This window comes from Nansenia antarctica, assembly GCF_963989245.1.
Source record: "Nansenia antarctica genome assembly, chromosome: 14".
Lineage (NCBI taxonomy): Eukaryota > Metazoa > Chordata > Actinopteri > Argentiniformes > Microstomatidae > Nansenia > Nansenia antarctica.
In genome coordinates this window covers 26287722-26311350 of record NC_137684.1, presented here as the reverse complement: position 1 = coordinate 26311350, position 23629 = coordinate 26287722, and the positions used below count along the sequence as shown (strand labels likewise).

The 23629-nt window shown below is 49.4% G+C and overlaps 1 protein-coding gene across 1 annotated transcript; it reads right to left on the bottom strand.

Annotated features, from left to right (window-relative positions):
* Nucleotides 1–3937: 3937 nt before the first annotated feature.
* On the bottom strand, nt 3938–23430 carry peak1 (pseudopodium-enriched atypical kinase 1; the record flags this gene model as incomplete). The annotated part of the gene is made up of 4 exons (XM_080545039.1): nt 3938–5515; nt 8783–9627; nt 13619–13830; nt 20036–23430. 4 exons carry the CDS (start codon nt 23428–23430, stop codon nt 3938–3940), a joined length of 6030 nt encoding a protein of 2009 aa, XP_080401165.1.
* Nucleotides 23431–23629: the final 199 nt, after the last annotated feature.

Below are 23629 nucleotides of genomic sequence, written 5' to 3'. Positions count from 1 at the left end.
AAACAACTGGGACAAAAAAAGTCAAGTAAAGCTATCTTTTTTTTTAAAAGGGACACGTCTAGTCTATCTAGGTAGTTAGGCAGACCGATAGCGGTGTGCTGTATTCTGCAAATAGTGTTGGATTAAAATAGATTACATTAGATTACCATATAAATGTTCACTCTCTAGATACAAGGACGGCCACCAGTGCAGTCCACACGCATTCCTCAGTACATTGACCATACACAGTGACAACCTGGAGTTTCTCTAGACATCTGAACCCCACCCTACCCTACCCCACCCCCCCCTCGAGTTTCTCCTACACACGTTCCCGTCCCCGCAGTAGTGCTCCCACTGACCTAGTAAGTGGCTAAAATGGTATTTGGATAAGAGAGAAAAACCATGGCAGAGGTCGGCCAATCTGTCACAGAAAGGGCTGGAGTGGGAGGGTTAAAGAACAACAGCTTTTAACAGACATACCAAAGGAAGACCTGCACAGACACGAACAGGATGATGACATCATTCAGAGCCTGATACATGACCCACTTGTATGTATACTAACTGTACATACATGAACTATGTGAACTAAGTGTCTATTGTACAACGCATACTGCAAAGGATACTGTATTAGGAGGCCACTCGATGGCGTTTTTGTAAAATAAACACGGGATACTATTAAAAGGATGTACTGTGATTGTACTCGACTGCTTATTTGCATCATCACTTCACTATCACACCGCAACCGACGTATAACTTTTACACGACACAATACCTTATTTCTCTAGGAATATCTGATGATGAATCAATGGTACTGCTTACTCAAACTCTAGCATGCATCATCTGTGGAAAGAGACACAACGTCTCAACTTTTGTCAAACCACAACAGCACTTAATACGCAGACATACTTGAACATGTCATTTCTGTCGTCTTAAGCCGCCTAAAAGCTTCATTGATTCTATGGAGGCAGACACACAGATCACGAAGACGAGCTCATTAGTTCGGTTGTAATTAGTTTGACGCTAAATGCAGTTAGCGACAATGCAGAGGAAGCAAGGGGGGGTTATGTGTCAGGGTGGGCATCACTCAGTGATAGGTGCGGTGAGTTTTAATGGGCAGAGTTTTAAGGCAGTGGTTGTTCTCTATTGATCTGGAGCTCTTGTGTGTAGTGTATAGTGGTTGACTAGTAAAATGCCCCCAAACGGAGACTATAAAGCAGTCTATCGGGAATGAGTCCAGGCTCGTAGGATTCCTTTTTTGTTGTCATGGTTTCACTCCGCTCCAGAAAAACTCGTACAATTCCATGTGCTGATGATGAGCAAGAAAAGATAATTGTTCCACAATGGCTGGAACTTTATTCTAGAATTGGGATCCGTCCTCCATTTCTCCATTATCACACAGACTCAGTTCATCTCTCCATCAAGAAGCGCTTGAGTTCTTACTGAATGTGCAAACATCAACAACAAACACTCGGATACCATTCAAAAAAAGAGATAAAACATCTTATGTAAACAATGAAAAAAACAAAAAATTAAAAGAAAAAACGACAAAAACGATCGTGCAGTCCCTGAAACAGGAGTCCCCCCGCGGATCGAGGCGACCCTATCCTAGCTCCTGACTGCAGCTTGTTCTAAAAGCAGGTTTGAGACTTAACTCCTGCGTATTCAGCCAGACATTGTCATTAGTTATGTGCCAAAAAAATGTACGAAAAAAATAGAAGAGAAGAGAGAATAACTGAAAATATGCATATTGTGTTAAGATAACATATACGGTATGTTTAAATACTGTCATTTTTCATCAGTAATAACATTTGACAACAATTGCACGTATCCAAAGGGAAAAAAAAAAGTGTGCATGTCCAACCTAACACACACATACAACAAATCTCACGTTGTTCTAACTCATTTTTCAGAGTTCTGGTTTTCGCTTTTAAATCTAGCACATCAAACTGGGAGTGCTTCTTTGTTCAAACAATGACTGACATTTCATCGAAAACACTACCAAGCACATGGTCTTCATTGATTGTTCAGATACATAGAAATCCCAATGATCTGTGTGATAAGGACACTTCAAATGATTTAGGCTACGGGTCAACCTTGATGAACTGAAACAAGATATTTCAGATAACACAGCCGCAGATCTTTGGAGATGATTCAATTTTGCATAACACACTCAGTGGTAGAAAAATAGCCAATAACCGATTGTTACCTTCAGAATCAACTGTTAAAACTGTTAGCTGTAAGTTGTTGAAGTTTAGGTCAATCCCTCTAGGGGAGAACGGAGGAGCCTGTATACTTCATTCATTATCAATGACCCTCTCTCTCTCTCGCTCTCTCACTTACACCCCCTTCCCATTCTGTCCCTTCATCTCTTCCTCTCTCTCGCATGGTAATGGTTGATGAAGAGAATGTACTTTACTGAGCTCGTGAGTGATGAGGAGAACATTAAAAATGGTATCACCACAGTCTCGGCTAACGAGCCAATTCACTTGGACAAGCACGACAAGAGCGCTACGTTAAGGATGCTATAACTTTTCCTCGCTGTTGTTTGAAATGATAGGTGCGCCTATAATCAGATCAGAGTGAATTATGAATCCCGAAATGTGAAACTGCACAATGTTTCTGATCTCAGAATGAGTGTGCCAAACAGTGCTCCTCTGCTCGGTATGGATATGTTTAATTAATAAACCGCCCCCCCGCCCTTCCTCTGCCCCCAAGCTAGAGGAGCCTCCAGTTCTCTGTCTAAGAATGGACCTATCGCTAAGCCACGGCCCAAAATAGAAATTGTCCAATCATATCACAGCAAAAGTCACGAGAGGCAGAAAACGCGGACGAACAACTCGCTAATATCTGATGGTGAAAAGCTTCTAGACTAAATATTCTTGTCATCTTTAAAAAAAAAACATGTCTATTACTTGCTGTGGTAAATCAGAAATCAGAAATTTCCCAACTCCCGCCATTGTAAGTCATTGAATGCCCTTCAGTCACAGTCGGTCAGTCAGTCACTGTCAGTGAAGCGTTGTTTGTTTGTCCGAGTTTTCAAAGGGGGCGTGGCTTAGCGATAGGTCCATTGCTGCTCTCCTTCCTTCACCCTCCAACTCTACTAGGATACAACCCCCCTGTTTCAGCCTCAAACAGTCCTACTGGGAAGCTGCAGTCAAATAATCTGGATGAATTCCCTCCAGGTCTTTGATCTACTTTGATTGGTGGGGGTCACACGCTAGAGAGGGGGGAGTCAGAGCAGCAGACCTCAGCCGAGACCACCAGATGCGTGGGACATAATAATAACCGTCTCTCTAATGTCAACTGACCTGCCACGGCATAGAGGCCACTCTACTAACAAGAGTTTTGATCGGACTGTGATTGGCGATGGTGCTGGGGAGATGCCAGCCAGTCAAGCCAATCACAGACTGGGGAAGTAACTGTGGTTGTGACCTGTGTAACCATGGCGACTCCCGCTGAGAGCCCCTTTCATAGGGTTTATTTATGTAACACAATTTTTTTTCCAGTTGCTCCGAGCTTGATTGTTGAGATTGACCACGGCCACACTTGTATGCTGGTTAGAAGTATCAAAAGTGCTGTTTGTGTAATCGGAGTGCTTCATGAAGACATAAAGTCAGCGTGTTCGGTTTGACAGTTTGACGTCGTCTCTGCTTGTCGCAACGTGACTCGTCACCATCGACAGAACCCGATGTACAACACTTTTCTTTTCTCCAAAAGAAAACAAAGGGAGATTGAACAGATGAAACGGATATGGAGTAGCGTGCTGCGTGCGATGTCACAGAACACCACCAGGCAGAGTTTAGCTCCCGTCTGTCACGAATGTGTTTTTGTCAGCAAAGAGATGGAAGGAGAGGAAGAGGAAGAAGCCGGATCCGTTGCTGCTCCGTTGCCATAGTGACCATGAGGATTCGTGAGTTTTTGAGAGAGAGTCGGGTTCTTGGTAAAGGAGCAGTGGAGCTCAGAGCAGCTGTGACTGGGTCAGGTGCTGACTCTGGGTCAGGTGTTGGGTCTGGGTCTGGGTCAGGTGCTGAGTCTGTGACTGGGTCAGGTGCTGTGTTTGGGTCTGGGTCAGATGCTGGTTCTGTGTCTGGGTCAGGTGCTGTGTCTGGGTCAGATGCTGGGTCTGGTTCTGGGTCAGGTGTTGTGTCTGGGTCAGGTGCTGTGTCTGTGTCCCCAGGTGCTGGTTCTGGGTCAGGTGCCGTGTCTGTCCCCCCGGGTGCTGGTTCTGGGAGGGCTGTAGGATGCCGACCACGCGGCCCAGCGTGTCTGTGGTGGCGAAGGCCAGGTACTGGCAGCACAGCCAGTCCTCCAGGCTCACGCCGGGCCCCGTGTCCAGCGAGCGCTCGGCAAACTTAATCATCATCAGCGTCCGCTTCAGGTCCAGCCAGTTCTGGAGGGTGGCCTCGCGCTGGCTGGACTGGGTGGCGCTGCTCCCTGACCCGTCGCTACCACCGCTACTACAGCCCAGCGCCTGGAACAGGTCCTCCCGGGGCCCCCAGAGCAAACCCTGCAGGCAGGCCCGCGCCTCGGCCATCTGGATCCTCTCGGAGGGGTTGACGGTGAGCAGGAGGCTGGCCAGCTGCTGCAGGCCCTGGGAGTAGAGGGAGCGGGCGGGCAGGGGCGGCAGGTCGGCCCAGGTGTACTCCCTCTCCTTCAGCTCGGGCGTCTCCTCGAAGGGGTTGGCCCGGTGCAGCATCTCGTAGATGAGGATGCCCGTCTGGAACTCGTCGCACTTCCGGTACTGCGTCGCCGTGACGATCTCCGGCGCCAGGCGCGACTGGTCCTGGAGCGTCCGCGGGTCCACCGCCGACAACGCCAGGGGGCTCTTCTGCTTGGCCTGGGAGAAGTTGCTGATGATGAGCCGGGCGGGGCAGGTGGCGTTGGCCGCGGCGGCGGTGGTGTTAGCGTCCGTTCCCGGGGTGGTGCCGGTGCCGCCGCCGCTGTTGTTGTTAGGCTCCAGCGGGTCGGCGTTCCAGGGGTTTCCCAGGTGGCAGTGGGCCAGGAGGAGGTTCTCCAGCCGCAGGTCGCAGTGGGTGACGTGGTAGGGCTTCATGTGCTCCAGGCCGGAGCACAGCTGCAGCAGGAGGAGGCACACCTGCCGCTCGTACAGCTCCGGGTTGCGGGCGTGCCGCGCCACGCCCTCGCGGACGAAGTCGGCCACCGTCTGGAAGGGCACCTCGCGGGTGATGACCACCACGCGACTGCGCAGCCGGCCCGCAGAGCCCATGTCCATCGCCGCTTGGGCGTTCTCGGCTTGTCGAGAATCGTTCTGGGCCGAGTGAGAGAGTGCCTCGCCCGGCCCGTCGGCAGTGTCCTTCCTTGCGGTCTTTGTCTCTTTCTGGCTGTCCCCTTCGTCATCGTCATCCTCCTCCTCCTCCTCCTCCTCCTCCTCCTCCCAGGGCAGCAGACGAGTGGGCACGTCAGCCAGGAAGTGGCCACAGTCCTGCTGGATGTTGAAGTGCAGCGCCAGACTCTGTCTGACGGCCAGGCTGTGGAAGAACTGCTGTTGGGTCTCCTTCACTTTACTCCGACAGATCTGGAGAGAGAGAGAGAGAGAGAGAGAACGTGTTAGGAATACTTAGTCATATATTTGCGTGGACTGCTCAATGCTATTTTTGTTATGGCTAACACTGAAATTAAAAACAGTACAATTAAACATAGCTGACAGCATCCCCATGTCCATCAGACTTGTCCTTTAAATCTAAACTCAAAACCCACTTGTATTCTTTAGCGTTCCCTGACTCACTCTGACTCTTGCCTTGTTTGTTTTGACGTGTTGTTCTGTTCCTCTGTTGTTTCTGTTGGTTATTTATTTTTTGTTTATTTACACTTTAGGTGTACTTTTACTGTAAAGCACTTTGGTTGACATGTGTCATGTTTAAATGTCCTATATAAATACATTGTGGTGGGTAGCCGGTCAGCTTAAACCAGTAAAATAATAATAAACCAGTGAAGTTTTCCAAAACGTCAAAGATTGTGTTTCAAGATGTGTCATACCTGCAGGACACTCTCAGGAATCCATGAGAGAAATAATATGTGGAAGACTGTCAACGAAGGATGAAAAATTAATGTCTTACTGCGATTTTGATCAAAGAAATAAAGATCCACAGAGAGAAAGAAGATAATCTGCTCTCTGCTTTCTCCCTTTTTTCCCTTCTTTTGTCTCTCTTCAGACTAGCATTATGGCTCACGCCACTGATCTTCCCCATAGCAGTGGGAGGAGAGTCTGACTGTCACACATGTTGGTGGGAGCCTTTCTCCTCTGCCTAACCCCCGGTGACAGCTTTTGCAGCCAAACCGTCTCTCTTCTTCTCTTCACTTTGATCAAAGAAAGCTCCAACCGTTCTCTCCGAGAGAGACATCACTCTCTGTACACAGCTCTCTGAGGAGTCACAGAGGCTCAAGCCAGATAGATTGCAAACAAACAGGAAGAAATAGGGCATCCTCATTTGCACAACTGTTGCATATGATACCCAGTACCGCTGGTTAACTGTTGCCTGAGAGTTTTAATAGCAACAATATCAGGGCAAAATGTAAATCGGTTTGAAACGATTGGGATGGATTTATGTTTAATACCGCATTAACATTTTTCATAATGAAATTCAGAAAGTTCACTCACTGGGAAAAGGTTGGGCATGTTATATTCCAGCATCATTGGAATAGTAGACAGAAAAATTACAATAAGGAACCTGTATTTGTTGTTCATTCAAGACATGTATGTATGTATGCGCATTACTTGACTTTCCTCATTAGCTTGGTACTGTGTTCATGAGAGAATGAGAGTCAGCGTGAATGTTTATACACAAGACACATGATTATCCAACCCTCAAAATAGCCACCAACCCCCGTGACGGCACGGTCTCAGTGGAATCTGGGGAACAGAAATGGAATTGAAATACATTCTGGGATTGAATAATTATCTATATTCCAATTTGGAGTTGGAAATGAAATGGAGATCGTTTTGCATTTACAGTGGTGAATGTCTTCAAAGGGAGATCAATTTAATTAAAATAATTTAAACATAACTCTGTTGTGGGTGTCTGCAGGGTGTATTTCATGATAAAAATCAGTAATCATGAATGTGTTTAAAATAGGAATTGCCTTTGAAAACCTTTGGGGATGTAACTCTTCACACTTAATCACAGTTTAAGCTATATTACTGTTATCTATCCCATGTATAAACCTACTATCTACTGTACTTAGCATATAGTAGTTATCACTTCATAACTGCACATATCCTATTTTGTCTACAATATCATGTTTTGCAAGTATCATTATTTGCACTTCTGGTTAGATGCTAGACTGGTACCAAAATACATATCAGATCTCCTCCCACCCTATATTCCCGCAAGGCCCCTAAGGTCAGCTGAGACTAATCAGCTAATCATGCCAAGAGTAAAAACAAAACACGGTGCAGCAGGCTCCTGGAACAAACTCCCTGAAGAAATCAAACAGGCCCAAACCCTTAAAATATTTAAATCTAAGCTAAAAAACCTTCACGTTTTGCAGCAGTTATGATTAAACACAAACACTTCTATCAATGTCTTTTTTCCATTAACTATTGTCTTATTAAATGTTACATGTTTAAATGAAATGTTTTATCTTCTTATATTTGCTTTTATTCATTGTAATTTTTATTTTCTTACTATGCTCCTCTTGCTGTATTTTTAAATAATGTCTGTAAAGCACTTTGTATTGCCCCTGTTGTATGAAATGTGCTATACAAATAAACTTGCCTTGCCTTGCCTAATCTAATCTGTGACAGACAGACTGGGAATCAGGATTACACTATTAAATAGTCATGACACAAACCCATCGACAGATCAACTTAGAATAGTAGATGGGCTGAGGGGGGAGTGTGGGCGACACATTAATATGAGGGAGAAAATGTTCTAAATTGGGGAGCTGGGCTTGAGCTGCACGCGGACGCTCCTGTTGATTGGCTATCTTATCTTATCGGCATGTGTCGGGGAGAACAAGCGCCTGGCTCTCCTGAGGCTGCTGGGATGGGGATGGAAGACTGGGATGGAAGGCTGGGATGGAAGACTGGGATGGAAGGCTGGGATGGAAGGCTGAAATGGAAGGCTGGGAGGGAAGGCTGGGATGGAAGGCTGGGATGGAAGGCTGGGATGGAAGGCTGGGATGGAAGGCTGGGATGGAAGGATGGAAGGCTGGGATGGAAGACTGGGATGGAAGGCTAGGATGGAAGGCTGGGATGGAAGGCTGGGATGGAAGGATGGGATGGAAGGCTGGGATGGAAGGATGGGATGGAAGGCTGGGAGGGAAGGCTGGGATGGGGATGGAAGGCTGGGATGGAAGGCTTTGAAGTGGAGGAGAGCTGAGGGGTTTCTGACATGTAAATATCACATGGCTGGATCTCCAGCTCTCACCCGGCAGGCTGTGCACGTACGCACACATAAACACACACGCATGCACACACACACACACACACAAATCTCTCTCTCTCTTTCTCTCTCTCTCACACACACACACACAAATCTCTCTTTCTCACACACACACACACACACACACACACACACACACACAAACACACACACACACACACACACACACATCTCTCTCTCTATCATTCTCTTTCTCTTTCTCTCTCTCTCACACACACACACACACACACACACACACACACACACACACAACAGCTCTTTAAGGGGGAATCGTAACAAAGACCCCCCCCACTTTGAGTTGGAGAAAGGGACCAACAACATAAAACCCAAACCATGGCTGTTACCACAATGTGTGTGTGTGGGCGGGGTCACTTCACTTCACCGTCGGTCTCACCCACCTTGATGGCGTAGTTGACCAGCGGGTCCTTGGCGTAGGAGGCCGTGTAGTAGACGGCGTCCCCGGCCTCGCAGCACGGTGTGCCCGTGGTCAGCCGGAAGTGCGACCAGCTGTCCATCCCGAAGCGCAGGTGGTCCTTCTGACCCGCCATGAAGCGGTCCTCGCACTTCCCCGCCAGTTTCCTCAGCGTGTCCGTGTGCAGCCCGCGGATACGCCCCACCACCTCCTCCCAGCTGTCCATGCCCTTGTAGAGAGGCTGCCTCTGGGGCTTAGCTACGCCCCCACCCCCGCCACCGCCGCCGGCCCCCCTGCCCGTGGTCCGGGCCCGGCCCGCCAGGGACTCGGCGCTACGGCAACCGCGGCGCTCCCTCCCGCCCCCCGTGGTGCTGCTGGGGGTCGAGGACGCCAGGCAGGACAAGCTACTGTTGGCCGGCCGACCTTTGTGGCCGGACGACCTCTCCAGGGAGTCCCCGCCCCCGCTCTCGTGGTCACCGTGGGGGTGGCGAGGCGGCGGCGCCTCAGAGCTGATGGAGGAGCTCTGGCTGGCCGTCTCCCAGGTGGAGTCCAGGTCGTAGATGGGGTTAGCCACGCTCAGGTTGGTGCCGCCGGGCTTAGCCTCGCGCTTGGGCCGCAGGGGAGTCGGAAGCAGCGAGTTAGGACCCAGGGAGGAGGAGGAGGGTTCTGGGGTGGAGCGGGTCACTCCCTTCTTGGGCAGGGGGGGCGGCGTGGCTTTGGAGGTGTCGTGCTGGTGGGGGGGGCCGTCCAGGTCGGCCGAGGCCAGGGTGTCGTCGGAGGCTTTGGGGCACCGGGGTTGCTTCAGCGGGATCATGTTCGCTCTGGACTGACCTGGGGGGGGGGGGAGGCAGAGGAGAACAGGAAGAACACATGGGTCAAACCAGGGTTCCCACACCTTCTGAAATATCAAATTCAAGCACCTTTCAAGGACTTTCAATCAAGACTCAATTCCCTCAAAGTCAAGGACCCAACACGGCATAGTTTGAGACAGAACTAGTTGACGAGCTAAGTAAAACATTTTTTAATATTATTATTTTTTGGGAGAGAGAGAGAGAGGGGGGAATTCAAGCACTTTCAATGACCCATGTGTATTTTCCAAAAACCTTTATGACCTTGATTTCTTTTTCTCAAATTCTCTCGAAACTTTCAAGGATTTCAAGGACCCGTGGGAACCCTGGTCAAACAGCCGTTATGAGCCATCATCATGTCATGACCATCAAGTCACGTCAGTCCAGGGTCTCCCTTGAACACAGACACGACAACAAGACAACTGTATTTCTTAAGACTTGTTCTCTCACACTTTGTTGTTATTTTTCCCTAATCTGTACATAGGCCATTTGATATGTGACAGCAGCTGGTGAAACCGGGAACAAGTCGGCAACCAACAGACTTTTATTCTGAACAACATAAATTAATTTCAACGTTGTTGAAAATCAATGACACACTCGCTAGTCAAGCCAAAACATTGCAATGCAATGGATTCTGTGAGTAATCCCCATGACTACCTAGTTAGTGTAGAGTAGTGGGGATTACTCACCGGATCCATTGCATTGCAATATTTTGGCTTGACTAGCGAGTGGGTCATTGATTTTCAACAACGTCGAAATTGATTAAAAATGTTCTGACTAAAAGTCAGAACATTTTGATTTGGTAAGCGACTTGTTCCCGGGTTTCACCAGCTGCTGTCATATAATAATTAATATAATAATAATATAAATATATATATAATATAATGATGACAGATGTCTGCAGTAGGTCCTGAGTATTTCCATTTACCAGACATCTCTTGAAGAAAGAGGAGAGCGTCAGAGCCTGGCAGATAAGGTCGGAGGTCCTGAGGAGAGTACAGGACACGGAGCAGAAGAACAGCTGTGGCGGAACACGTCCATCCAACTGCCTCCATGTGGTGGGAGAGTAAATCTCTCCCCAAGTGGGTCTTAAGTGAGGCTTAAAGAGGCAACTTGGAAAGTGATTTTGTCAGTGGGTGACGTTAGAATTATAAGGTTCTATCTACATTTTTGTCAAAATTGAGTTTTTTACATAATCTGATCCATTAGGTGTTTATTAATGCCTGTGTGGTGTTATTTTTAAAATGTTGACATTTTTGAGTTAGTAATTAATAAAATACAAAGGTTCCATCTCACAGAACATAATGGAATGTAAAAACTTTGACGCTCAATATCTCTGAACTGCCCTAAACGGAGATAGAACCTTATAATTCTAAGCTCACGAGCGGGCTTTCGTTAACAGTTTTGCCCTCATTTGGTGGAGACATGGTAGAAACCCCAAGATCTGGGAGGAGAGTGACAGAGTGAGTTTTCACTGGAAAAACTCACCATGAACTCTCTGTGTGGAACAGTACAGTATTGTAGTCCTTCAGCCTGACACACCAGATAATGGTTCAATTGTTCTTTCATTGTGATAATCAGTTGTGATAACAGTTGCAAGAAAACGAAGTTAAAAGTTGGACCGATTGTTCCAGGTTTAATTTTACTCCTAGACCTGTTGATTGCAAATAGAATGTCAAATACCAACTAGGAATTGTCCCGATTTCTTCCAGATCTTTTTTTAAACAACAGTGAGAGATAATCTTTCTGTGGGCAACTTTGGGTGTTGGTAACAAGACAGAGCCAACTAGAAGTACAGGCCTTCTGACGTCACGGTTGTGGTCGCGGTCACATGGGAAAAGCTGCGGTCCCAATCCCCTCACAAATCTCTCCAGGATTAAAAGCTAATTGTATTTTTTTCCCTGTCGACCAAAATCCATATATAAGTCCTTGGCATCAGTCTTGCAGTTGCTGTCTATTTTTGTCAGTCCAAATTGGAGCTTCAGCCTTTGTGGAATAATCATAAGCCATCAATCATCAACAATCCCATTGCGTAAGAGAGCAGACATTCCCTCACTGGGAAAAGACCTAACGTAAAGATGACATTTTACATGAAATAAATCCAAGCCTTGATAACCTTTTGTTGATTTGTGGTTGAAATCTCGCCTGTGTACGAGATTACTTTTTGCTCATTCCACAAACTATCCACGTCGATGGGTGCAATAGACGTCCAGTATAATACAATGCATAAGAATGTGAAAACAAACATATTCACTTCCATTCAGATTTCTGAGACACATTCTGTTGCCATAGCGGCAGATAAATGACATTGGAACTTATATGTGATTCCCACACTTCTAGACTGATGCATGCTGGGACACTTCTAGACTGACAGTGATGCTGAGACACTGCTTTGTCTCCTAACAGCATGTTCGCACCTGAACTAAGGATGAGCGTCAGAGGAGGGAGGGGAATGGCAAACATGGAAGGGAGGAGGGAAGGTAAGACAGGTGACAGGTGAGACAGGGGGACAAAGGGAGAGAGAGGAGCCGGGAGGATGGTAAGAGAGAGGGGGGAGGAGGGTGAAGTAGGGGGTGAAGGAAGGAGGGACGAACGAGAAAGGATGAGAGGAGGGAGGGAAGGTGAGACAGGGGGACAAAGGAAGGGAAAGTAAGACAGGCGACAGGTGAGACAGGGGGACAAAGGGAGAGAAGGTGAGACAGGCAACAGGTGAGACAGGTGGACAAAGGGAGAGAGAGGAAGCGGGATGGGAGGAAGGTAAAGTAGGGGGTGAAGGAAGGAGGGACGAAGGAGAAGGGTGAGGGATGAGGAGGGCAGAACAGACGCGAGAGAGAGGTGCTGCGAATAACTAAAGCCTACGAGATGACGAGAGAGAGAACGGAGGAGAATGGAGAGAGAGAGAGAGATAGAGGGAGGGAGGGAGGGAGAGAAGCAGAGGAGGAAAAGCCTACCGTGCGTGGTCCTGTTTATGTCTCCGTGTTAAAAGTTGCAAGAAGGAGAAGTGGAAGAGGGGCAGGAGAGACGGCAGACGTCTCTGTCTGTCTGTCTCTGTCTCCCTGAGAATTCCTGCTGCGACACACACACCCACCGGCAGGCAGACAGACAGGCAGACAGACAGACACACTCACACCCACCGGCAGGCAGACAGGACGCCTCTGCGCTACTTCAGCATTCTTTCTGAGTGAGACAGCGAGCCGCGCGCCCTCCCTCCCTCCCTCGCTCCCTCCCTCCTGCCCCTCGGCTGTCGCTGACAGAGAGGGGAGGGAGTGTGAGTTTGTATTAGTGTGTGTGTGTGTGTGTGTGTGTGTGTGTGTGAGTGAGTAAGTGAGTGAGTGCTTTTTCAGGGAATAGAGAGAATCCAGAATCGTTCTCTCCGTTTCAGAGACGGAGGAGAGACAGGCGGGAACTAAGAGCCGTGTCGGTCCGACAGACCGTCCGCTGTGGTCTGCTGTCGCGCGATATGTTGTTCTGAGAGAGTGCTCCTCAGAACCACCGTGGTCCCGTGTCATGTAACTGACCGTGGCTAACACACTGCTCCCGTGTCCTACAGCACTGTTAATAACCCTTGCATGAGCCCATGCATGCACGCACACGCACGCACACGCACACTCATACACACACACACACACACACACACACACACACACACACACACACACACACACACACACACACAGGATGTAAGCACGGTGCTCACCACACAGCCAGACAGTGGGCTTTCATCACGCTACGTTTGGTCATTTCATTCAACAAAGTAAATGGTAAATGGACTGCACTTATATAGTGCCTTTATCAAAAGCGCTTTACAACGGCCTCTCATTCACCTATTCACACACACATTCACACACCAATGGCGGCAAGCTACCATGCAAGGCGCTAGCCCGCTCACTGGGAACAATTTGGGGTTCAGTGTCTTGCCCAAGGACACTTCGACATGTGGCCAGCCGGGGCTCGAACCCCAGAGGTGGTCTTACCCAGGTTGCTGTAGGTGGCGCTACAGGAGCTGGAGGCTGGCGAGGGCGACTGGCTGCCCTCCTCCTCCGGGTCCCCCAGGCTAGCGCTCCCCTCGCTGGCCGAGCCCGGGGTGGGACACCCCCCCCCCTCCCCGGGGGACGAGACCTCCAGCCTGGCTGGCAGAGAGGCGGCTGTCGGCATCTCCCTGTCCCCCGCATCGCCTGGCACCTGGCTGGAGGACAGAGGAGAGAGAGGCGGAGCGGTTACATTTTACATTTACATTTTTGGCATTTAGCAGACGCCTTATTCCAAAGCGACTTACAATCAATACATTTGACAAAGCAAGTGAATCATCACCGGGGCCATTGATAGAAAAACCTTCTTCCATCACCTTCTTCCCAAACCTAGCCTTTTTAAACACTGGAGAAACAGAGAAACAGTACAAGGGGGGCAATAGAAGTTTTTAGGGGACACAGTAGAGGGGAGAAGCGTGTGTCTTCAGGAGATGCAGTGCTGGGGGGTAGTAGATGTCTCAGGAGGAGCAGTTAAGGTGTAACCTGTAGAGATGGGTCTTCAGTCTACGACGGAAGATGGGTAGTGATTCTGCAGTTCTGACAGCCGTGGGAAGCTCATTCCACCAGCGGGGAGCCAGTGTTAGAGGTTAGAGGTGATAGAACCCTCTCGTAGGGATAGAACCAGGGAGCGAAGGAGGTTTTCATCTAGCGAACGTGACAGGACATGAGCTGCCTTCAGGAGGGCTTCAGAGAGACACATGGGAAATGTAGTTCCATGTCATAACAATACAAGTAAATAAGACACACACACACACCCACAAACACAAACACAAACACGAGATGCAGAGACACATGGGAAATGTAGTTCCTTGTCATAACAATACAAGTACATAAGACACACACCCACACCCACAAACACAAACACACACGCACACACACACACACACACACACACACACACACACACACACACACACACACACACACACACACACACACACACACACACTTTTATGACAATCATGGTGCAGTGTACTCTCGCTAAGATCCTCCCCGCACTGTATTAATAATATATTACCAGAAATAAAACCACAGATGGTGTAACTGAAGCTTGATCATCATAACTGTGTTGTGTCCCAAGCTAGTGGAGCTGTAGGGAAGCCTATATTCATATATATACTGTATATCATATAATATTCATCATAGCACATATATCTGTAGAGATGACCCACAGTCAACATCAAAGACAACAGAAGTGACCCAGAAAGGCCTCGTGCCGTGCCAGCCACTGAATGTTTACCATGGCCTGCTTCCCAAATGTACCAGGTCAGGTGACGCCTGGAGTGATAGTTCATCACATCATGCATGTAGGAGGAGGACTAACATAGCACTGGCCACATGGCCAACATGCTGGGAGGCTGGGGCTGGAGACACAGGAGGACAGGCTCCTTGGAACGCACGGAACGGAACAAGGAATGGAATGAATGATATGATACTGACACAATATAATGCATCACATTTACATTTATTTTTATATTTTTGGCATTTAGCAGACGCCTTATTCCAAAGCGACTTACACTCAATAGATTTGACTAAGCAAGTGAATCATCAATCCACCAGTCGTAGCAGGAAGAATAATCCAGCTCAGGCCCGGGGCCATTGGCAGTCTCTGTGATAGAAGGAAAAATCTACTTCGATCACCATCTTCTAAACCACATTACAATACCGTATACAGTAATATAACGGTAATACACAATAATAATAATCATAATAATATATAATAATATGATATATAAATATATAGATATATACAAATATATCATAATAATATAACTGGTTCATGTGTCACTCAAGGCTCAGCTTGACACCTGGGCACAACAGCCACCCGTTGGTTGAAACAAGTTAGCTGTCATTATGATTGGCTCCAGCGTTTTTTACAAAGCAAAAAAAAAGAAGAAGAAAAAGGAACCTATTTAAATGGTAAATAGACTGCACTTATATAGCGCCTTTTAGCCAAAGCGCTTTACAACAGCCTCTCATTCACCCATTCACACACACATTCACACACCAATGGCTGCAAGCTACCATGCAAGGCGCCAGCCCGCTCACTGGGAGCAATTTGGGGTTCAGTGTCTTGCCCAAGGACACTTCGACATGTGGCCAGCCGGGGCTTGAACCGCCGATCTGCCAACCTTGCGATCATTAGACGGCGGCTCTACCTCCTGCGCCACAGCCGCCCGTATGTGGGCCTGTGATGCCTGAGGTTGTAAGTAAGTAAGTAAAATGTATTTATACAGCACCTTTCCCAGACCAAGGGTCACAAAGTGCTTTACATAACAAGGAAGAAACACAATAAAACATAATACAAGAGTGAAAGCCACAGCAGGTTAAAACAGGCAAACAAGTGAAAATAAAAACAAGTAACAGACAACAGGTGTACAACAACATCAACTGTGCATCCATGCACCAGTGTATGAATAGACACATCATCTCTTCTTCTTTTTGAGTTCCTTTTATTCTAGGTTGATTTCACTGACAATCGTGGTTTGTAAACGTTTAGCCTGGTCATTTAGCCTGCATCTACTACAGAGAGAACGGGATCATTTGTATTATGGTACATAACCTTGTCGCCCAGTCTTGTCACCTTGCTCAGTAAGCCTGGGGCAGTTCGAGGCAGAAAGCCGTTAACTCGTTTAGTGCTGAGGGTGAACGAAGTCGGCCGAACTGTCAACATTCTAGGGTGCCACGGGTGACATTATTCACCCCAAATGCTTCATTTTGTAGCCAATCACAAGTAGTGTTGCTAGGTATTAATAAAGTAATAGTAAAGTTAATACCACATGAAACACTTGGTACTCTCGGGGGTGAGCGTTCCAGAATTCTTTGGCAGTTAGTGAAATAAAGAGGGTGGAGACCTGTATCGCGAATGCCACCCTCCCAACTAGCCAACGGGCAGCTCAAAACCGAACAGCCAATCAAAGGGCAGCTCAAAACGGAACAGGCAATCATTCTCACTGGTCACCACATAGGTAGCCTTCCAACAGCCGAGTTATAATTTCAGGAAACAAATAAAACCGTGAGCACCTTTGAGCAATGTCCATTTAAAAACATAATAGCTTGCTAACAATGTTATCTTGTTAGCACAATGTTATCAAGTTAATTGTCTAAAACACTGACTCATTCCTGAAGCCTTTCTATGAAAAAGAGAAGGGCTCGAAAACATCTGAACTGGCCGTCAGGACACTACATCATGGTTTAGGTCAACATGAGAAAGAATACACACACCATGTGATGGTCAAACTACAGACTGTCATTCTGTTTGACTTCTATACAATAAACCTTCTAACATAAGTACTTCTATACTGAACTCATCCTAACAATAAGTACTTCTATACTGAACACCTTCTAACATAGTAAGTACAAGCACAAACATCCCATACCTTGAGAGGAGGTTGACACTATAAATACCTTCATGTCTGCTAATGTCAGGACCTGACTTGTTCCTTCGGCAGCCAGAACGTGCCTCAGTGCAGTGCGTTTAAGTACTTTCACAAACACACACACACCCACACACACACACACCTACACACACACACACACACACGCACACACACACACACACACACACACACTACTGAATCTCCACCCAACTAAGTCAACAGCAGAAGGTAACAGGTTATTGTTCAAAGAGGAAGCGGCGGTGGTGTGACAGGACGACCAGCGACTATCCGAGCTTACCCGCTGTACTGACTGACACAACTCCCCATGTCTGTAGACGTGAAGAAGAAGACAAGGTCACACACAGGTCGTTCACATTCTGAGAACGAGACGACCGCTCTCTGCTGCCTTCGCGGTGTAGAACGTATTCCTTTCTCTCTCCTCTCTTCCTGCCCTCCTGTTCCTGCTCACCTGTCTGAGGTGATCTGAACAACACGCCCCGCCGTTAGCCAACAACATTGCTCACGGGAGGAACTAGTAGGTTAACCCTTTACTCTGCCTCTGATCCAAACAACAGATCTGTACACTAGCAGGGTTGACTGACCAGCGTGGCTGGTTCCTCTGTGTCTCTGACTCTCTGTGACACTGGTCAGGTGGGACCCTCCCTCTCTCTCCCTACCGGCCTGGAGCAAAACACTCTGTCTGTGTGGTATGCAACAGGAAGCCATCTTCACCTGACAGATGGTATGCCGTGTGTGTGTGCCATTTCTTAAGTACACACTCGAGTATTTCGTCACATGTTCAGAGTTCATAGCGAGGCGATTCCTCCGCGGTGGGGTTTGCGACATCAAAGGAAGTGGGCTCGGGAGGGGGAGTTCCAGAGGCACAGCACGTCGTCCACGTCAACAGCCTCAGAAGCACCTAGTGTATGGTAAACAAGGTTGTGCCGATAACACCGGTATCGGGTACTACGCCACCGCTGTTTTTTAAATTGTATTGATATAAAATCACTTTCAACGGTCATAGCTCCACAGTATATTATATATTTTCAAAACAATATCTGTTACCTTCACTTTCACATGTCATCCCTTGGATTACTGTTTTAACTCGATCCATGAATAAACTCAATCTCAAAATCAATCAATCAGTCAGTATACAAAGTTAACCTACGTGGATCTGTTTCCTTTGTCTCAGTGTTATCAGGCTAGCATGTATGTCATAGACCTGTCATAGGCATGTATGTCATAGACCTCGCTCATTCTACAATGACATGGTCACAAAGTGGGAAAGCAACAATGGCGAGGAGCAACAACCTAAATACGTCATGTCAATCTAAGAATACAGAAAGAAGAAGACACAGATGAAAGAGAGGCTAGGTGTGTGGGTACTGTGGGTGTGTGTTTGTACATGTGTGTGTGTGTGTGCCTGTGTGAGAGTTCTCTCACATACATTGCAATTCTCTAATAGTGAAATGCTTTTCTAAAGACGATCAATACAAGTAACTGTACAGCGACCGTCATTAACTCAATTCAATATTTCTCACAGCAAAGACGCCGACTAAACAAAAAGCCGAGGCCCAACAAGCAATGCGGAGAAATAGCGGAGAAAAAACTGAAATAAATACAAGACAATTCATACTGTGGCAAGGAACATTCGTCATCACTCATGTCTGTCACACCTTTACTCCCCAGTAAACAAAGAGAGATGACAGAAGATGGCTCTCAGCCACACCTCTGATGATGCCAGTCATGCAGAGACAATCCTGTGGGTCAGCGAGTGATGATGGATATGTGTGTTCAATGAGCTGGAACGCACTGACGAGTTTCGTGTTTCTCCTAGCGGGAGCCCCACTGAGGAGAGATGTTCTCCTGTATGAGCCCCGCTTCGGGGGGCAAGTCGCACCTTTGCTCCAGCCGTTGATTAACTTGTCCCAGCACAGCAGATGTTCCAGCCACACGTCATTAACTTTCCGTACACTAACCTCCCCTCGGCCGTGCTGGTGTGTTGTTTCAACATTTCTAAATGAGGATTTATCTGCGACGAGAGTGTGTTTGAATAGGCCAGTGAAACGTAGATTATGTCCAGAGCTAATTGACTAGTCGCATATTGTCCTGATTCAACTGTTAACTGTGGCCGACTTTGCCACTCCCGGTGCTCAATTAATTTCAAGTGATGGATGGCCACAGTACTCATCGCTGACAGTTAATTAGCCAATAAGGACCCAAGGAAAATATTGAAATGTTAATCACACTTTCACACTGCAAGGACCAAAGACAAACATTTACAATTAACACTAGAAGTCCCCAGGACCTTGTCACTAACCCAGAGAGAGGTCTGGAGAGACCATTTGTTGAAGTTAGGGAGCCCTGCATATACACAGTTTACAACCACACATAATAGTAATGCAAATTTACGACAGTATAAAACACAATCAACACAACAACAATGGAGGTCCCTAATCAAAACTTTAAATTGCCTGAGTGGCACTAGAGAAACCAACTGAAACATTCTCTGCAGACTGTTCCAGCAGTGAGGTGCACCACAACTAAATGTACCTAATTCAGTGGAGACCCGTGCTCTGGCAATGAGTTAGGTAATTGATGTTCTTGAATTTCAATAATGAGGTTAGGTAAGCTGGGAGTTTATGCAGCTGGGCTTTTACACACTGACTTACTGTAGTACGGAGGAAACTAAACATGTATTTCCTTCAGCAAGCATGAATTAGACAAACTACGAGAGTGAAGAACGAGGGCAGTAGGATGAACCATGTTGGTTTACCAAAAACTCTAAATGAACCAAAGCCAAAGGAAGAGAGAGAGAGCTGAGAATACTCCCACAATATATACATCCTCAGCTCCCCAACCCAGGTGACACTATTTAGGCTGACGACCTACCCACTCTGCCAAGATTCCCAAAGGAACCAGCAACAACCAATAGGCAGGCAGAGTGGGAGGCGTCACAATAGTAATAAAGCAGAGTAGTTACCTGACGGCGCTCCCTGTGGTGTGTGGGGAAGCTGGTTGCCCTGGCGACAGCGGCCTCGTCTCTGTGCTCTCCTCTGGGGACGACAGCAGAGAGGTCTCCCTGCACTCCTCCACGCGCAGTTCCCCCTCCCCGCCACCGGTGGCGCTGCCGTCCGGCTTATAGGTGAAGATGATGGTGGGCTTCTGGCTGGGGTCGTCCGTCTTGGCCTCGGAGAACCAGTGGTGGCGCTGGACAGGTGGCGGGGGCAGCATGTGGATGACAGTCCCATCCAGGCCCACCAGCTTGCCCTTCTCCTTCTCCTTCTCCGCCTTCTCCCGCTGCTCCTCCTCGTCCTTCCGCCGGCGGAAGAAACTCTTGAAGGAGATCCAGCGTTTGGGCTTGGCGCTCTCGACCGCCCCGCGTCTCCCCTCCCCTCCCCCGGGGCTGGTCGGCTCTCCGTCCCCCCCGGGACGCTGGGTGGGGGAGCTCGCGGCAGCGGCGGCCTTGGTCCAGTTCCCAAAGTGCCTCTGGAGGATGTTGGACGCGTGGTAAGGGGAAGAGGTGGACCTGGGAGGCGGGAACGGAGCGTTGGGCTCCGATTTGCTCGGGCTGGACACGGGTATGGCCGCGGAGGCGCTCTGGGATTTCGGCAGCTGTTTGGAGGGGGTGTCTTTCCTGGGTTTGGACAGACAGCCGTCGGCGGAGGAGAACAACGACTTGGGCCGGCTGAGTGTCTCTTTGATGGCGTCTGGCGGGAGAGCGTAGAGCTCCTCAGCGCTGCAGGCTTTAGAGTGTGGGGAGGGGGACTCCGGTGGGGACTGTGGGGGCTGGATTGAGGCCACGATCTGGGATAACACCGTGCTGGCCTTCTCTCTGTGTCCTGTTCCAGTGCCACAGGAGGACAGAGGGAAATCCATGCTACCCTCTTTGCTGGATGTGGTCTCCCCGCTGATCTTGCGAGTGCGCCTGTTGGTGGCAGCAGCAGTGGGGCTGGATTTGGGCAAGCTTGTAGTGACAGTGAGAGGAGCTGAGGCACCACCAGTCATTGTCGTGGCAGAAACACCAACACCAGCGGCCATGCTCGTCACCGTGCTCGAGTCTGTACTGGTTCTGCCGGCGAGTTCCTGGGTTTTTGGGGCCAACCCGGGTGCAGATTTTCTTTCGTCAGCGACAGCTTTCTCTGTTGATTTACTACTGGCTGTTTTCTCTGTGGTGGTGGGATGGACACTCTCTGAGGATCCAATCTCCTCATAGGTATGGCTGGCTACTCTGCCCCCTATCCCTGCCTTAGGTTGGGGGAGCTCCCCACTGAGACCAAGGAAGCTCTTATACACCGCCAAGTTGTCATAAGCGCTCGGGTTGATGACGATGGGAACCTTGACGGCATTCTTGGAGCTGCGTGAGTATGTGGGCTCGTCCCGAATGATAATGGGAAAGGGGGGCATCCCCGCGTTGTTAAAGCTGTTGAACTTGATCTCGGACAGGTTGGGGGATTTCACAGGTACCGTCCGAGAGGAGGAGAGGCCGGCAATGGGGGAGGTGGGGGCCGATTTGTGACTGCAGTGTCGGGGTGGGAAAGCAGGGCCGGGCACTCCCCCACCCCCTAGATCCACCCTGGCGATCTTCTGACGTGGGCTGGTGCTGGATGTCCACACCTCTTGATAGCGAATGTTGCCTGGTTTCCTGCGGGTGTTGCCTAGCATGACAGAGGGTGTGGCTGACGTTGGGGAGATGGGGGACGACGGGGAGGTGGGCGAGACCGGAGATAGAGGCTGGCCTAAGGGGGAGATGGGGAAGGAGACTGGGCTAGAGGGGATGGATTGGATGGTCTTGGATTTGGGAGCAGAGCTGTCTGGGGCGTGCTCCTCCCCTGTGCTGGCCATGGACGCCGACACGTCCACGACTGTGTATGGCTTGCAGATGAGAGGCTTCTCCAGGTTGACCACCCGGTAAGGCTTGGCTTGCTCTTCCGTGGGGCTGAAACTGATCGTAACCGGTTGACCAGGAAGAGCCTGGGGCATAGCCCCGCCCTCCCTTCCGTCCTGATCCTCCAATCGGATGGCTAGGACAGCCTTGTGAGTCTCTGTCACCTTAGGTGGGGCCCGGTGGGTTTGTTGCTCCTTGTCTGTAGCAGCGGTGCGTGTAAGCGGCGCTTTGGAAGAGGAGGGAGAGTGGAGGCCATTTCCAAGACCACAAGGGGTTCTGCTGCTGCTGCTGGAAGTGGTGCGCGAGTCCTCCGGCAGCGACGAGGACGATTCTGGGGACGTGGTGGACTCTGAGGTGGAGAGGAAGTTGCTGCCGTGAAGGTCGTGTGGACCGTAGGGAAGGAGACCGTGGCCACTGTTACAGTCCATGGACGGATAGCCGTTCAGGATTTCGTCGTAGCTATCGTCGTAGTCCACGGCGCAGATTCTCTGTAACGAGCGGTTCCGTAGCGGCACAGTGTTCCACTTCTTCCCTCCGACGAAGTGCACCGGAGAGAGCGTGGCGGCACGGAAGTTGGCGAAGCGCGGCTGACCCCGCATGCGGATCTCCATGGCCAGGAGCTCCTCGTCGCTTTCGTCCCAACTCTCGTGTTCCCCGTCGTCGTTCCCCTCGCTCTTGTCCTCCTCGTCTTCGTCCTCGTCTTCGCTAGAGAACTCGGGGTAGCAAAAGCGCCCTCCCTCGGCGCTGATGACGTCTGCACTGTTGCTAAGGGATACCTGCTTCTGGACAGCCCCTCCGACACCGACACCGACGCCACTCCCCATGGCCAGGCAGCCAGAGGCGGGAAGGCCTCTCTCTAGGGAACGTCGGTACGAGCTACTGATGCGCCCCAAAAACAGGTCTTTGGAGCCAGAGCTGAGGCAGGGGCTAGGGCCGGAGCCCAGGCCCGCGATTTCCTTCAGCACGTCCGTTAGGCCGTTATTGTTATTGTTGCCACTCGGCGCACGTCGACTACACTGAACGTAACCCTCGATCTCCTCGCCGGCGTCCTCCCCCTCGTTATTGTTCGGCCCGCAGGGCCTCTTGCGATTAAGCCCGTTGCGGTTCCAGACCGTGAAGGCTGACGTTTTCCCGGGCTCGCCGGCGTTCGGCGGCCGGTGGAGATTGCCCTCCGAGTCCAGGCCGGCCGAGGAGCAGGGCAGCATCATAGTGGGCTTGACCGCGATGGTGGGCTTTTTGGCCACAGGGGGACGGAAGTGGCCGGAGCGGGTCGACACACCGCTGCCGCCCCTCTGGGAGCTGTTGGCGAGGTTGGCGTTGGGCCTAGCTCCGGCCGGAGGCTGGTGCTGATGTTGGGTTAGCCGGTGTTGCTCAGGTGGAGCTTTCTTCAGACCACTCTCACCTAGGCGGTGCAGGCTCTTGGGCTTGAAGCAGTTCTTGCACTCGCCTGGTTTCCACACGTGTTCGGTGAAGGTGTTGCAGGCGGACATGGCTGCTATCCCAGTGAGGCGGTGCGGTGGGTCAGTGGACAGGAAAGCCCTCCATAGGTACAGATGCAGGGGAACGGTCTCTTCCTTTATCACCACCGGCTGCTAGTTAATCCTCAGGTCCCACAGAGACAGACTCTACCTGAAAGAAAACGAAATATGACGTTAGAAAACTGTTGATTTTAAATCCTTTAGACAATAC